Source organism: Alternaria atra (assembly GCF_907166805.1).
Source record: "Alternaria atra isolate CS162 genome assembly, contig: 21, whole genome shotgun sequence".
NCBI lineage: Eukaryota > Fungi > Ascomycota > Dothideomycetes > Pleosporales > Pleosporaceae > Alternaria > Alternaria atra.
The window spans coordinates 6,274,969-6,288,415 of record NW_025091319.1 but is presented as its reverse complement, the minus strand read 5'-3'; the positions used below and the strand labels follow the sequence as shown (position 1 = coordinate 6,288,415).

Sequence of the window (13,447 nt, the reverse complement as noted above, 5' to 3'; positions counted from 1 at the left end):
GACTGGCATTTCTACACTCCATCGTACATCGAACGATCTCCCCTTAGGATCCCGGATAATGGTCGCACGGGTGTCAGCCCCGTCGGGACTCTGATCATGCCCATAAGAAGGTCCGAATGTCTGCCCCGTCGGCAGCGAATGGCCTGCAGACTTCCCTTCTCCACAACGCCGAGTGAACACACCGGGGCATTTTCTCATCCACGTTCGGGAAATGACAGTAACTGAAGTATAAATGAGAGAATCAATTAAGATGGTTTGAAGTCTGCACTTACCACGATATCGCGGTTCGAGATGTTACATGCAAACATCATTCCTCATCTCAAGGAAGGCTGGGCGAGCCCTGCCTTGGAAAAATGCTTCTCTCTTGAACTAGCAACGTACCTGATTTTGTTCACGCTCATTCTGTGGCTCATCAGAGCGGTTTATTTACTCTACTTTCACCCATTGGCGTCTTTCGATGGCCCATACAAGGCAGTCCTCTCAACGTGGTGGCAGTATCCCTTGAGCAAGAGTGGTAAAATCGAGGAGGCTTTTGAGCAGCTTCACCAGAAATACAGTATGTTCTATAAGAAAACCCTCAAACAGGCCATTGACAGCGTGGACAGACACACGCGTGCTTCGAATCGGACCAAATGAGCTACACATTACCGACCCTACACTTTACCATACAATCTATTCGCAGCGCTATACGTTCCGTAAGCAGAAGTCGTTTTATGACTCTTTTAATACGCCACATTCCGTCTTCGTCGAGGACGACAGGGATTTACACCGTGTGCGACGCAAGCTTCTCAGCAACTTCTTCTCGAAAACTTCCGTGCGGGCAATGAATCAAACCTTGATTACCAAGGCCAATATGATGTGCGATAGGATGTCAGAAATGAAGGGCGATGGCGCGATAAACCTGTATCACGCTTTCAGGTACTGCCACCCAAACAAGGTGATCGAGAACCAGTTACTAAGATAGCCACAGGTGTTTGACAATCGACTTTATCACGGAAGTTGCTTTTGGGGAGTCGTTCAATCTACTGACCAAAGCGGAAGACAATACGTTCAACGCACCGTTTATCGAATGTTTTGACCTGGCCGCCGAGTCACTATGGGACCTGTTGTACTTCCCTCTCATCCGAACTATCATCAACAAGTGCCCACCCACTGTCGCGGCGAAACTTAGCCAACCGGCAGCAAAGTTTCAGGGCCTCATTTGTGCCGTTGCAGGTACCGTTGCCAATTTCAGACGTTTAAAAAGTTCTGGCAAAAACCTGGATCGTGAAATCGTGTTCGATTCCATGCAATACCTAGACGACGACCTGGTACTGGCTGAAGCGACAGATATCCTGGTTGCAGGTTCAGATACGACGGCATCTACACTCGCTGTAGCTATCTACGAGATGATAGAAAACCCTACCATCTTTGAGCATCTGAGAAAAGAGTTGAAGGATGCTGGCTTTGTGACAAAACAAGATTTCGAGCTTATCAGATTAGAACAGCTTCCATATCTGGTATGCACTCCGATTGAACTGCGATAACCAGCTAACATTGTCAGACTGCTTGTGTTAAGGAAGCATTGCGTTACGCCATGGCAGTGCCTGGACGACTTCCACGAATTGTACCGGATGGAATAAAGCCCCTCATCGTTGACGAGAAGGTGATCCCCGCCGGAGCCGTTATCGGCATGTCTGCTTACACCATGCACTTTGACGAAGGTATCTGGGGTGAAGATGCTAGAAGGTTCAACCCCGCTCGTTGGCTCAATGATGATGCGAAGGAGCTAGAGAGGTATCTTGTGACCTTCTCCAAGGGTGCAAGGCAATGCTGGTCAACCGATTCCGCTTTGCACTTGATAAAAAACTCACGGAGTCAGATGTTAAGCCTCTAGACTACTTTGTCAACGCGTTCGAGGGGACTGGGATCCGTGCTATCGTCTACGAGGACGAGACGTAAGCCTTGAGAAGGAGATTTGTACACCGAAGAGACGCTATCGCCGTCATGGAGATAGACCAACGCATTGGGCGCTTCAGATGCCTGATTTGTTCAGGAAAGGTTCACAAGTAGCGTAGCGCCAAGATTACAAGTCAACAGCAATTACTTCGCAGTCGTCAAACCAGTGAAGCCATGTAGTATTTGATGAGCAACGTTGCGAATTTGGGATGCGAAAGATGTTGTCATTCAGCTTCAAGGTATGAGGCGATGCACGAAGCGCAAGCAGCGCCCGACGGCATCATAGCGCACACCAAAATGGCCATATGCTCGTGCTTTCCAACCCCGCTGTGTTCCACGGTGGCCCAAAGCGGCCTGGTGTCGCATCGCATTCCCCGTCGGCTACGTTCACACCCAATCGCCAGTATCCGACAGGCCCCTGTGTGAGACATAAAGTATGTGCGTGACTACGATCCCATACATACACAGTTGTTTCGAACACACCCGACTGATACAGTACGTCCTGAATCAATGAACACCACAATGACGGGTACTACTATAGAATGGTTCGGTACGTTTCCGTTAGAGAGCGTGCGGTGAGTCGGAACGCTGATTCGAATAGGTGCGACAACTTTCCGGCTGCGTACCGGTGGTATTACTATCTTCTTAGATACATGGCTTGACAGGCCATCTGTACTGCCACAATACTTGGCAGTCGATGATGTAACTGAAGCAGATTACATCTTCATCTCTCACGCCCACTTTGACCACCTCCCCGGAGCCGATCGCATCGCTATTCGGACTGGTGCCATTGTCGTTGCCAACTGCGAAGCTATCAATCTGCTTCGTTCTGCTGGTGTCCCGGACGAGCAGCTCTTACCCGTGTCTGGCGGAGAACGTATACCTCTCTTCACACGTGCTGTAAGAGATCAGGCAAAGCGCGGCGAAGTACCGTCAGCTGCAACGCTTCCAGATCAACCAAAGATGCCTGATCACTCTCTTGCTTCACTTGCAGTACATGTCTGGCCATCACTGCATGCTTTTCTGCCCAATCCTCATCCTGATGTCATGGACACTGCAGTTGTCTACACAGGAGAAGCCTCCCCTTACACTTGCACTTTGGACATCACCAATGCGATGAAATATGGTCTCCTACAGCTGGACAAATTTGTACCACAGGATAAGATTAACGACGGAATGCGCTCGTTCCTCGACTATGTCCACGATCGGAATGCCAATCTGTTCTCGCATTGCGACGGTGGCCAGCTTATGTTCAATATAATCATCAACGGTAGCGCAATATTTTGGAACGCTCATCTAGGTGCTTATGAGGGTATTTTTTCGAGAATAGAGCCGAAGCCAAAAATCGCGCTTCTAGGTATCGCAGGACGCGCCAACCACGATGGACGGCCTTTTGACGGGTCTGCAGCGCAGTTCGCCGTGAAACAAGTTCGTTGGCTTCATCAGCCGGAGACGGTGATATGGTGCCTGCACGATGATAGGTATGTCAATTGATAATCCCGTGTTGCGAGTGTTTATCGCTGATCGCTGGCCCAGTTGTATCGCACCATATAAAGTAGATGTGATGGGAGCTACGACAAGTGTGGAGAAGGAGACGACCTCGGGCGTACTGGCTCTGACGCCAGGGCGACGCATGGACTTGAACATCTAACTACACGCTGTGCTTCAGTAGTATCTGGCCATTCTCGAATTGATACTAAGATCTCCCGAAGGCGTCCCATTGATGCTACTGTGATAGTCATGTGAGCAAGGATTGGAAACTCACAATTTTACTCTCCTTGAGACGATAGCAGTCCGTGTGCTGTTCATTTCGTGTAAACACGAGGGGAGTTGTTACTTGTGCTACTTCTGGTGATGTCGAGACCTTCGACGTCGCGTGTACGCCGGACATCCTTGCCATATTCCTGTCGACAATGGAGGCAAAGTTTCAGGTGTTAGCCAAACATAGGTAACAACATCTCTAACTTTGTTTTGGATGGCTTAGCGGTCGTTGTGCAAAGCCGTGAAGTTTCGCGGGGATGCCTGTGGGGCCGGCGGCCCAGGGTGGGACCAATGAACACGTCCGTACTCAACGACCCATCTCCGCATGGCGTTAGATTCTCACGACACGTTGGCTATAAGCCGGCAAAACCGGTCGGTGATACTGATGGAAGAACCCCGCGTCTGTGGAAGCATTGGATTGTCGGTGTCCGGGATGAGCGCTGGGACTTGAAGTCGGGATCTTCCAAATGAGTTCCCGTGGTTATAAGCAGTCGCACGTCCAGCTCCCTTCAGCTATACATGACCAATCACTAATCTACTCGTGGACTTCGACATCTATTTATCATAATGGCAGATTTCAAAGTCATCATCGTTGGTGGTGGCCTTGCAGGCGCCCTCCTAGCAAACGGTCTTCGCAACAACGGCGTCCAATTCATGGTATACGAGCGCGACAAAGCAGACTCTAATCGAGAGGGTTACCAGATTCGACTAGGTCCTGGGTCCCAGGCAGGGTTTCGCGCATGCTTAACCAACGATCACATTGACAGGATAGCTGCTAAACTTGGAAAATCATCCGGCGCGCAAGCAACAGCACCTTCGCTATACAACACAAGATTCCAAGAAATCGTCGACTTAGCGCAATTGCCGACGTACACAAAGTCGGCTGGTATTAACAGGGTCGTTCTGAGAGACATACTATTGGGACCCATTAAGAAGAGTGGAACGATCCAGTATGGGAAAGGGTTTGACCGCTACGAGATCTTTACTGAGAAAACCGGAAACGAGAGAGTCAAAGTCTACTTCTCCGATGGTACGCATGATGTGGGCGATTTGCTCGTAGGGGCTGACGGCGCGAACTCCAAGGTTGGTGCGACACGACGTAAGCGTAGAAGTGAGATTAACGGCTGTTTAGGTGAATCGACAGCTTGGCTTGAACAACATCAAACTTCTAGACAGCCATTGGGCTTTTTTGTCGAAAGGTAGCCTTCCAGTCAACCGCATGATGAGTCTGCCTCCAAAACTGCGCCAAGGACCGATTATGGTCTTTTCCAAAAGCATCTCGTTCTACTACGCTCTATATCTTCCAGGAGCGGAGGCTGCGGACGAACGGCACCAGATAGCTGACGAGAAAGTTCCGTTACAATACAACGAGTCGGAAGCATCTTATTACTGGGGTCTAGTTGTTCCGTCTGATGTGCTTCCCTACAAGAAAGTCTCGGAGATCGAAGACCATAAGAAGGTTTGCCATGATGCGATCAAGGACTGGGCTCCCGAGTTCCACAGCATGGTCGACATCAGAGACGATGACACCGGCAATACCGCCATGCTTGTGACGCAGCTGCGCGCGAGTACACAGCCCAAGGCAGACTGGCGGAGACGGGCTCGAGAGTCAGGAAGCGACAAAGGACATCCTCGGGTGTGGGTTGTGGGAGATGCCATGCATGCTATGCAGCCCAACCGCGGCCAAGGAGGTAACCAGGCAATGGCAGATTGCGCTGACCTGCTTCCTCAGCTGCTTCACCTCAACTTTCTTGCTAACATTAGCCCGGCACATCCGACGTACGAAGAGGTGAAGATTTCGTGTGAGAAGTACGAGAAGGCGATGATGCCGCGAGCTTTCTCATGGGTACGGAAGAGCGGGGGGACTAGCTTTCCGAATATCAATTTGGATGGCTTCCTGGGTACTGTGGTGTATTTCGTAGCTAAGCTAGTCATGCCGTTGCTGAAGTTGTACCTGACCGTCTTCCCACAGAAGAGCGAAGAATAGGGCTTGTCCACGCTGGGATCGATTTACCAACCGGCTCGTGGCCTTCGTCCCTCGCTCATCTGTGCAAAGCAGTCTGCAAGGGATTCCGACATGTTTCGCCACGGTCTCTGAGACCGTAGAATGTTTGCGGCTCCAACAAGTAATCTTCGACTACTCTCGGTGCTGTTCAAAATACCGATGCCTGTGATATGTACTCTTGAACTCTCACCATCTCTTGCCCATATATCTGCGTCGGTCTTCTCTTTCAACTTGTCCAAACGGATAAGATCTCCCTGCGGGTGTGTCTCTCCTAGTATCTGATCATAAAGAAGGATATAAGTGACGGCGATGACAAACGAAAGGCATGCATAGTATGCGGGGTAGCGATGATTTCGCATGGACAAGTAGACCTGAGCTGCGTGCCACAAGCAGATCCTAGCGGTAATTGGGTTGCACCGCAAGTACTCTTTAAGTCCCTCTCTTGTTCGTTGCATCTCAGGAACGTTTGCTTGCCAACCTACAGAGGCGTATATTGTACGTAGCGGGATGTCTCTCAGTATGGATATAACATGTACGATAGGGTCTTGCAAGGCCTGTTCTCCAGCATGATGCGGAAGATGTTTAGATGCGATAGCGTCGTGAATCACTTGGTCTAGGTACGTGATATCGTCTAGCGAGGCTCCAGAGGCTAGCAATCTATCTCGGTTAGAATTGACATCCTGATCATGTAGGTCAATACCTAGTTCGGGCTTGAACAGGGAGCCCAAGCGCAGTGATGATTGCACCTGATCCAAAGTCGCTCTTTCGTTGGCGTAGAGGCTGAATATGCGTATGTTACTCGAGAAATGGTCGAGCTTAGCAGGTTGGCTATTTATTACCTCGCGATGCCTCTGTTCGTTCCATGATTTTTCAGTGCGGCATCTCCAGATAGCATCCCCACAAGGCAAACGTTGAGCGAAGTCTGTGAGTCTGAAGAGTGGACGCTGGTCGAACAGAATCAACTGGAAACATTCTAATGCTGTTCGAGATGTTATTAATGCTGTATCTGTTGGGTTTCTCTCCCTTACTGTATACGCAATGCATGAGGCGGACGACTTCTTCAGCTAGCAACCAGGGTAGCCACTCATGGTCCATTTCCTGATTGACCGTATACTCTTCGTTGTCAGGAGCGCCAGCGTGAGTCGATAAACAGCGACATAGGCTCGTGATCAGACTTCTCTCTCGCTGCAATACAGCATGGTCTAACTTGAGACCGGAGGAGATAAGTCCGACATCCCGCAACAATACACTCTGGACGAATGAGATTTCCATTCTCTTTGTGATAGCCTGGAGGTGAAATAACAAGTCAGCTAGCACAGCAATAGTAGAAATGCAAACTTACATGAGCTTGTATAGCCTTCCGCAGCAAGTGATGGAAGACTGTAGTGAACATAGGCGCGTCTCTCACTTCGGAGTACTGGCTTCCGATAGCAGCCACGGCCATTAAAAGGATCCAGGATAGGTCGTCTCTTTCGACTCTGACTGGATGCAAAAATGGAAGGCAAGGATCGAAATACTCGAAGTACAACTCTGCAAAGGAATGGAGCAATCGGGAGTGAGGAAACGACCTGTCATCATAGCCGCGTTCCAATATGTAAAAGGAGCGCACATCAGCGTACGCTTTCTCAGGAATTCTGCTTACATGGCCGAAGACTTCGGCGCTAGCGCTCCGTGATGCGTCTTCCTCGAGCATAGGAAAGGATGGACAGACATGTGCCAGGTGAGATTGTGATGCGTCTGCGGCCTTGTCGGAGCTCCTCCTGCGGGACTCAGTAGCAGTATGGGATTTTATACTGGACCTTCTAAATTCAGGATTATCAGTGGGCTCGGGGGTAACCAAATTGCCATGATTGGGCGTGGGAGGATTCAGTGTTTCAAACTCCAAAGTATGTTGAGTCGGAGAGGGACTTTGGTGTGTTTGCATCATCCAAGCAAATGGTAGATTGAGATTGTACGACATCTCATTGAAGTAGGGAAAGTCGTGTGACTGGTAGTCGACGAAGAGGCCATAATCTTCCGCTTCACTAGAGCTCGGTGGACGCAAAAGACTAGGCCACTCTGTACCGTTTACGTCCTCGGATAAAGGCTCGCCCACGGAAATAGAAACAGAGGAACGATTCAGCAGCGCAGTGTCCGAATCTTGCGACGTTGAGCCGAGGGAAGCAGTCGCAAAATCCGGACCTGGCGTTAAGTTAGGTGGCACTACTACGTTTTCATGTTCGTCGATAGTCTCGGAGGATACCTGAGCCGGAGGTCGATTGCTTGTCATATGAACAGGAGCGATGGGACTCGGGCGTTGATCGTCAAAGAAGTCGCAGTATAGTCCTTTTCGTTCGCATCGTATGCACGGCTTTCGATCGTAGCAGCGCTGTTTTGCCTTGACGCAAGAAGTACATGCTCTTGACGCTCTTTTCTTATCACTCTGCGGGAATTCAAGGCGGGCATGTGTGAGACCATGCCGATATAGCGTATCACTTCATGCGTCAGTATTTCGCTGCGACAGATGGTCGAAATTGAGTTGCATACCTTCTTGAGAAAGATTTCTTGCATATCCTACAGCTAAAAGGCTTCGAGCCTGTATGACGAAGCAGATGACGCTGGAGGTGACCATTGCGCTGGAAAGTCTCTGCGCAATATTTGCACGTCAACGTGTTTGACTGCATCGACATGCTCGTGTAGCTTGCGACGTTTTATGGGTTTCCGATGCATGTCTGTATGGTAAGTTCATCGATTGCGAGGGTTTTCAATCCCAGAACTCGATAGCGTCCGGAACGTACGGGAAACAGGGCACCGATTGCCAATTGGACTGTTGTTATTCGAGGTGCCGATGCAAATAGTGTCTTTGCTTATGGTAACACAGAAGGCGACGACCGAGCAGCCGACGCTGTAGACACTTTAGGGCTGGGTGTGGCCACTATAAGGCTGGATATGGCGGCACCGTGGCGGTGATGGAGTACAGTAGATCCAAGTGGCCCATGACATCTTCGGCCCTTACGGGGATACTGCGGGGTGCAGTGACCTTTCGGTTATAGCATCGGTGTCTTCAATAACCGACAGCTCCAAGGCCACGCGAAATCTAAACCGCCTCACAAACCGCAAAAGCTCATGGTCACACATCATTTTCACGCAAGCATTGCGCATCGGTTCGCAATTTCTTGCAGTTCGGGTGACGTTAATTTACACGAGACCGCTACAGGGTTTTATGAGTTCAATAATGCCGCCAGTTTTGCTCATAAGAAACCTCGATGTTACGACACCATTCACCGAAGCTGACGGGCATGTGTGCATTCAACTCTTACTCATTAGACTAGGCTAGACTCATTTGGAAGTGCTTCTTGATATGTGGTAAGAACTGTTTGTATGTGTAGTGGAGTTCACTTGTTGTGTCGTGGTGCCTGCTTCCACGTGCAGCTCCTGCCGCAGCTGCCTTTTCCATGAAATGAAATTTGCAGGTCCATGTCGCGGCTTCCTCCAACACTCCTCAACATTATACAATGTCGGGAGATGCAGCAAAATCGGCCCACATGGTCAACCGTTTGCATGCGGCAATGCTGGCAGCTACCAGCACAATCAGCCTACTCAACCCGTACGCGAACAGACCAGAAGAACCGGAAGTCCAGCAAACGCCTGATGAAGAGACCAATGAGGCGATAGAAGGCGAGATCACAGAGTACACAAACGCGAACAACGAACTGCGGCAACTCAACACCCAAAAGGCTGAACTCTACAGGCTGACAGTACAGCAGCTGACGTGGACAAGGGCTGTCAAGAAAGAGATGAAAGCACAGAGCCTCGAGGTGAGGGATCTCAAAGCCAAGATACAGGAACTGCAGTTGCGCCCCACATTCCAACAGTGGACGAACGCCACTACAAGAATGGTTTCTTTGGAAGGAGAAGTTGCATTCGAAAGGTCGATATCCGACAACCTTCGAGAGCAATACCTCGTGAACTTGCAGGAAGATATCAAGGCAGTCAAGGAGCCTCTAGAGACTCTAATATCGGAGCTGAATAGGAGGCCCACTCAAGAGGATCTGGATGATGCGGTCACTGCTGCCACGGGTCCGCTACATCTCAGCATCAAGGAACTTCAACAACGCCTTACAAAACAAGACCTGGAACAGGCTGTTGTGGAGACGGACCAGACGCTGAATGCAGAAATCACCCAGCTTCAACAATGGCCTACTCAAGCGGTCTTAGAGGCTGCAGTTGCGGCCAACGTGCGGCCTCTTGAAGACAAGATATCTGAGCTCCAACAACAGCCAACTCGACAGGATCTAGAACAAGCTGTTGCGGCCAACGTCCAGCCTCTTGGAGAGAATATATTTGAGTTACGACGACGACCAACGCAGGAGGAGCTAGAGGAAGCAGTGACGGACGTAAAGAACAAAGAGAGAACCCTAGAAAGCAACCTCCAACGTCTAGAGTTTGCTTGTACAGCACTGCTTCGCTTAATCTATACCCATACAGACTTCGGAGCGCTTAACAACAGCAACGACGAATTCGCCAATGATTACAACATATGTCGTTTCATCCTACAAAAAAAGAAAGGAATGCCAGGAATCATCTCTCGCCAAGATAGACTCTCTCCGCAACACAATGACAGGACTACTAAGTCGTATCGAGGTGCTTTCCAATCAAGTCAACGCTCCCTGTACGTGCGCACACACCATGTTACTTTTAACCGATCAAATCAAAGACTTGAAAGATAAGCTTGAAACCTCTCTTGGCTATACTAGACTGTGCCTTGAAAGACATCAGACTATTACAACATCAATTTGTAAAGACGTGGAAACTTTGCACAAGGAGCTTGCAACTGTCAACGCGGCTTACGATCTCTTGAAACAGTTTGCGAGCGCCAAGGTAGCCGACGGAACCTTCAGATAGTATATTCTCGTCTTGTATGATATCTCATCAGCTTCAACATACGTGTAGTATCTCAGCGCGCGCGGTAGCTTAGACACAGTAATCACAACAATAGAATGTTCAAGAAAGTCGCCATTTATCGTTCGCATTAACATCCACTTGATTTTACAATTGACGTCTCACGTGAGATTTTGAGTCAACAGACGGCAAACATTTTAAGGCGAGACAGCTTGACAAAGCCAAAGTGTATAGACTTTTCTTCATTATACTACGTGAACGAGTGAAAGGCCGCTGTGACTCTATGTCTCACTAGTCTGATCCACGACTGTAAATTCATCAATCGTCGTTGCTATTATATACACTGCCAACGCGATTACTCAAAGAGAAGCTGACCAACAAAGAACCGATCGTGGTGAGGACCAAATCAGTTAGGCCCTTCGATATCTAGCGTCGACTGCTGCGTTTCGGCTACCCAATCAGTATACAATTCATCCGCCAAGCCCTCGATGAACTTGCTGATCTCTTTGTGAGTGCATTTGAAAAGTGCTTTCAGTTCTAACTTGTCAGTGCACGGATCTTCAAGTTCGCGTTACTCTTGGCGTAACCTTCCCATCTCGAAGATGAATGAAGGCCCCAAATCAGCTGCAATGGTTTTCAATTATACGCACATCAAGAGTGGAGCATGCTACATGCCAAGGTTGGGTATTGTCAAGTCAAGATGACCCATGAAATACCGAGAAACGTCACTCTCGAAGATAACGACCTCTGTCTCGTTATCCTTCTGAAGCCTGCTCACGAAATTGATTAAGCCGTCCCGGGTGTCCTGGTTCCAAATCTTGCGCAGCGACTTTGGATTGTGAAGGGTAACTTCGTGTATGCTATTGTTCAGGGGATGTATTCAATCCAGCGTACTCTGGTAGGTCAAGCGCGCGAACAGTCCAGAGAATGCCCAACACCGTGAGGCAGATGTAAGAGGCTGAAGCCTTGGTTAGTAGTACTTGGCCTGTGGCCTTCGTTATAGCTGGTTGGGATAGGCTGCAACCCTCGGAGCGTTGTCGGGGCTTCATCGGCGCTCCACGGACCCTTAGAAGTTTCTCGAACCTAGCACTACGTGATACATAGACTCAGCGCAAGCGTAGTGTAGCTTCTCTATCGAATTCATTACTGTTATACCTTGCACTTATGGTCAACCCATCGCACCCTTACAATTGAATTCGATCCTTCTGTAGCATCCGCTACGTCGAACTAGCCTCTTTGGAGTAACCTCCATAGCAGTGACGACCGAAGCCCCCTAGAGCTACATCTAGACGGACGCCTTTTAGAGCGATATATTGAAGATACTGAGTGATCAAAGAACCGATCTCAGTTAAGCCGTTTCGAACCCACCGAGGGTTAACGAAGAGCACTTGCAACTGGCTGCAGTGCTACACAGCTTGGTACACGTACAAGCACCCGGAAATATAGAACGGTCCACCGAGGATCGTTGGATAAGCCTGCCATCGTCGCGGACATTAGGCAGCACCAGAAACCGAAAGGTCTACCGAAGACCGTTAGATAAGTCCACTACTCAAGGCGTGGCCCAAGAAATCGACCTACCTACACTGGCACAATGGCAGCAGCGGATGCCTCTGCAGTAGGGCTGGCAGTACAGATAACGCAACTGTACCACGACGGTGTAAGCAATGAGGAGATACGAGGATCTCTCAGAACCTATGTAGGGCCCAGGGGATGGATGAGCCTGCAGTCCAGGAAAGAGTACAGGAAGCTTTCCATATCTGAGTACGATGAGAACTGCGCTGCAGAGGGCTGGTTCAAGCAATGTCTCTACTCCCCAGAGCAATGAGGATTCAGCGCCCATGGAGACAGGAGACCTACATCTTCCAGCCACTACAGCTACAACTACAACCATAAACCCAAACGAACAGCCGCCGGCATGGCTAGGCCACCCTTCTAGCTGCGATACAACCCGCAAACACCGTTAATACCGCCGCAAAGCGCCGCCGACAGCCTGACCCGGACATGTTCGATGGTACAAGGAAGCAATACCAGGTCTTCCACCAGCAGCTGACAGCTAAAGTGGAAAATGACAAGAATGATTTCGAGAACGATAAGATGGCATGTGATTATGCCTTCGCGAGACTCAAGGAACAGCTGCTACTCTGACCCTGCCATACATAAGCCAGATGAGAATATCTGGCAAATGGGATTTTAACCAACTTCTTGAGTTCTTTGATCAGATGTTTGGAGATCCACACAAGGAGGAGAGAGCTCGTGACAAGCTTTGGTCTATGTCGCAAGGGAACAAGAACATCCGTAGCTACGTGATGGACTTCCGGGAACAGTTACTGCTTTCCAACAGCAGCCTGGACGAGAATACGAAGATGATGATCTTCAGAAAAGGCCTCGCTTACAAGCTCCAGGACAAGCTTGTAGGCCTAAAGAGCAAGGATCTAGAGGAGCTACAGAGCAGGGCAATCGAGATCGCCGACCAGCTGTATCGGATGGACTTGCATACCAAGGGAACCAGAACCGCCGTCGGGAAGACAGATCCCTAAACAAAGAACACGGGAACAAGCACCGTTCTCCTTCCCCAGTACTAGAGGATAGAATGGAAGGTGTAGAATACACAGGGAGATCCGGGAGGCCCCGCCGACTCAGCAGCTCTGAGTATGACCGATTACGCCGTGAAGGACGCTGCTTTAACTGTAAACGTAGAGGACATGTGTCTGCTACTTGTGCAGAGGATAAAGGTTTACCTGAGAAGAAGGAAAGAACAAAAAGACAGCTGTGCTAAAGGCCTCTAGCTCTAAGACTACAGAGCAAAGGAAGAGCAGGAAAGCCCAGAAGGAGGAACCAAGTAGTGACGAGGAATTAAGTAGT

At 49.5% G+C, this 13,447-nt stretch overlaps 5 protein-coding genes across 5 annotated transcripts; 4 read left to right on the top strand and 1 right to left on the bottom strand.

The window, feature by feature from the left end:
* Positions 1-291: 291 nt before the first annotated feature.
* Positions 292-1,876, top strand: ALTATR162_LOCUS2533 (uncharacterized protein; the record flags this gene model as incomplete). Its single annotated transcript, XM_043310139.1, has 4 exons — positions 292-556; positions 606-918; positions 971-1,499; positions 1,544-1,876. 4 exons carry the CDS (start codon positions 292-294, stop codon positions 1,874-1,876), a joined length of 1,440 nt encoding a protein of 479 aa, XP_043166074.1.
* A 584-nt stretch (positions 1,877-2,460) lies between these two features.
* On the top strand, positions 2,461-3,589 carry ALTATR162_LOCUS2532 (uncharacterized protein; the record flags this gene model as incomplete). Its single annotated transcript, XM_043310138.1, has 3 exons — positions 2,461-2,488; positions 2,540-3,419; positions 3,475-3,589. The coding sequence occupies 3 exons, from the start codon at positions 2,461-2,463 to the stop codon at positions 3,587-3,589; spliced, it is 1,023 nt and encodes a 340-aa protein (XP_043166073.1).
* A 677-nt stretch (positions 3,590-4,266) lies between these two features.
* ALTATR162_LOCUS2531 (uncharacterized protein) lies at positions 4,267-5,686 on the top strand (the record flags this gene model as incomplete). Its single annotated transcript, XM_043310137.1, has 2 exons — positions 4,267-4,782; positions 4,832-5,686. The coding sequence occupies 2 exons, from the start codon at positions 4,267-4,269 to the stop codon at positions 5,684-5,686; spliced, it is 1,371 nt and encodes a 456-aa protein (XP_043166072.1).
* A 23-nt stretch (positions 5,687-5,709) lies between these two features.
* Positions 5,710-7,973, bottom strand: ALTATR162_LOCUS2530 (uncharacterized protein; the record flags this gene model as incomplete). The annotated part of the gene is made up of 3 exons (XM_043310136.1): positions 5,710-6,683; positions 6,733-6,991; positions 7,047-7,973. 3 exons carry the CDS (start codon positions 7,971-7,973, stop codon positions 5,710-5,712), a joined length of 2,160 nt encoding a protein of 719 aa, XP_043166071.1.
* A 1,225-nt stretch (positions 7,974-9,198) lies between these two features.
* Positions 9,199-10,413, top strand: ALTATR162_LOCUS2529 (uncharacterized protein; the record flags this gene model as incomplete). The annotated part of the gene is made up of 1 exon (XM_043310135.1): positions 9,199-10,413. The coding sequence occupies one exon, from the start codon at positions 9,199-9,201 to the stop codon at positions 10,411-10,413; it is 1,215 nt and encodes a 404-aa protein (XP_043166070.1).
* Between the last annotated feature and the right edge of the window lie 3,034 nt (positions 10,414-13,447).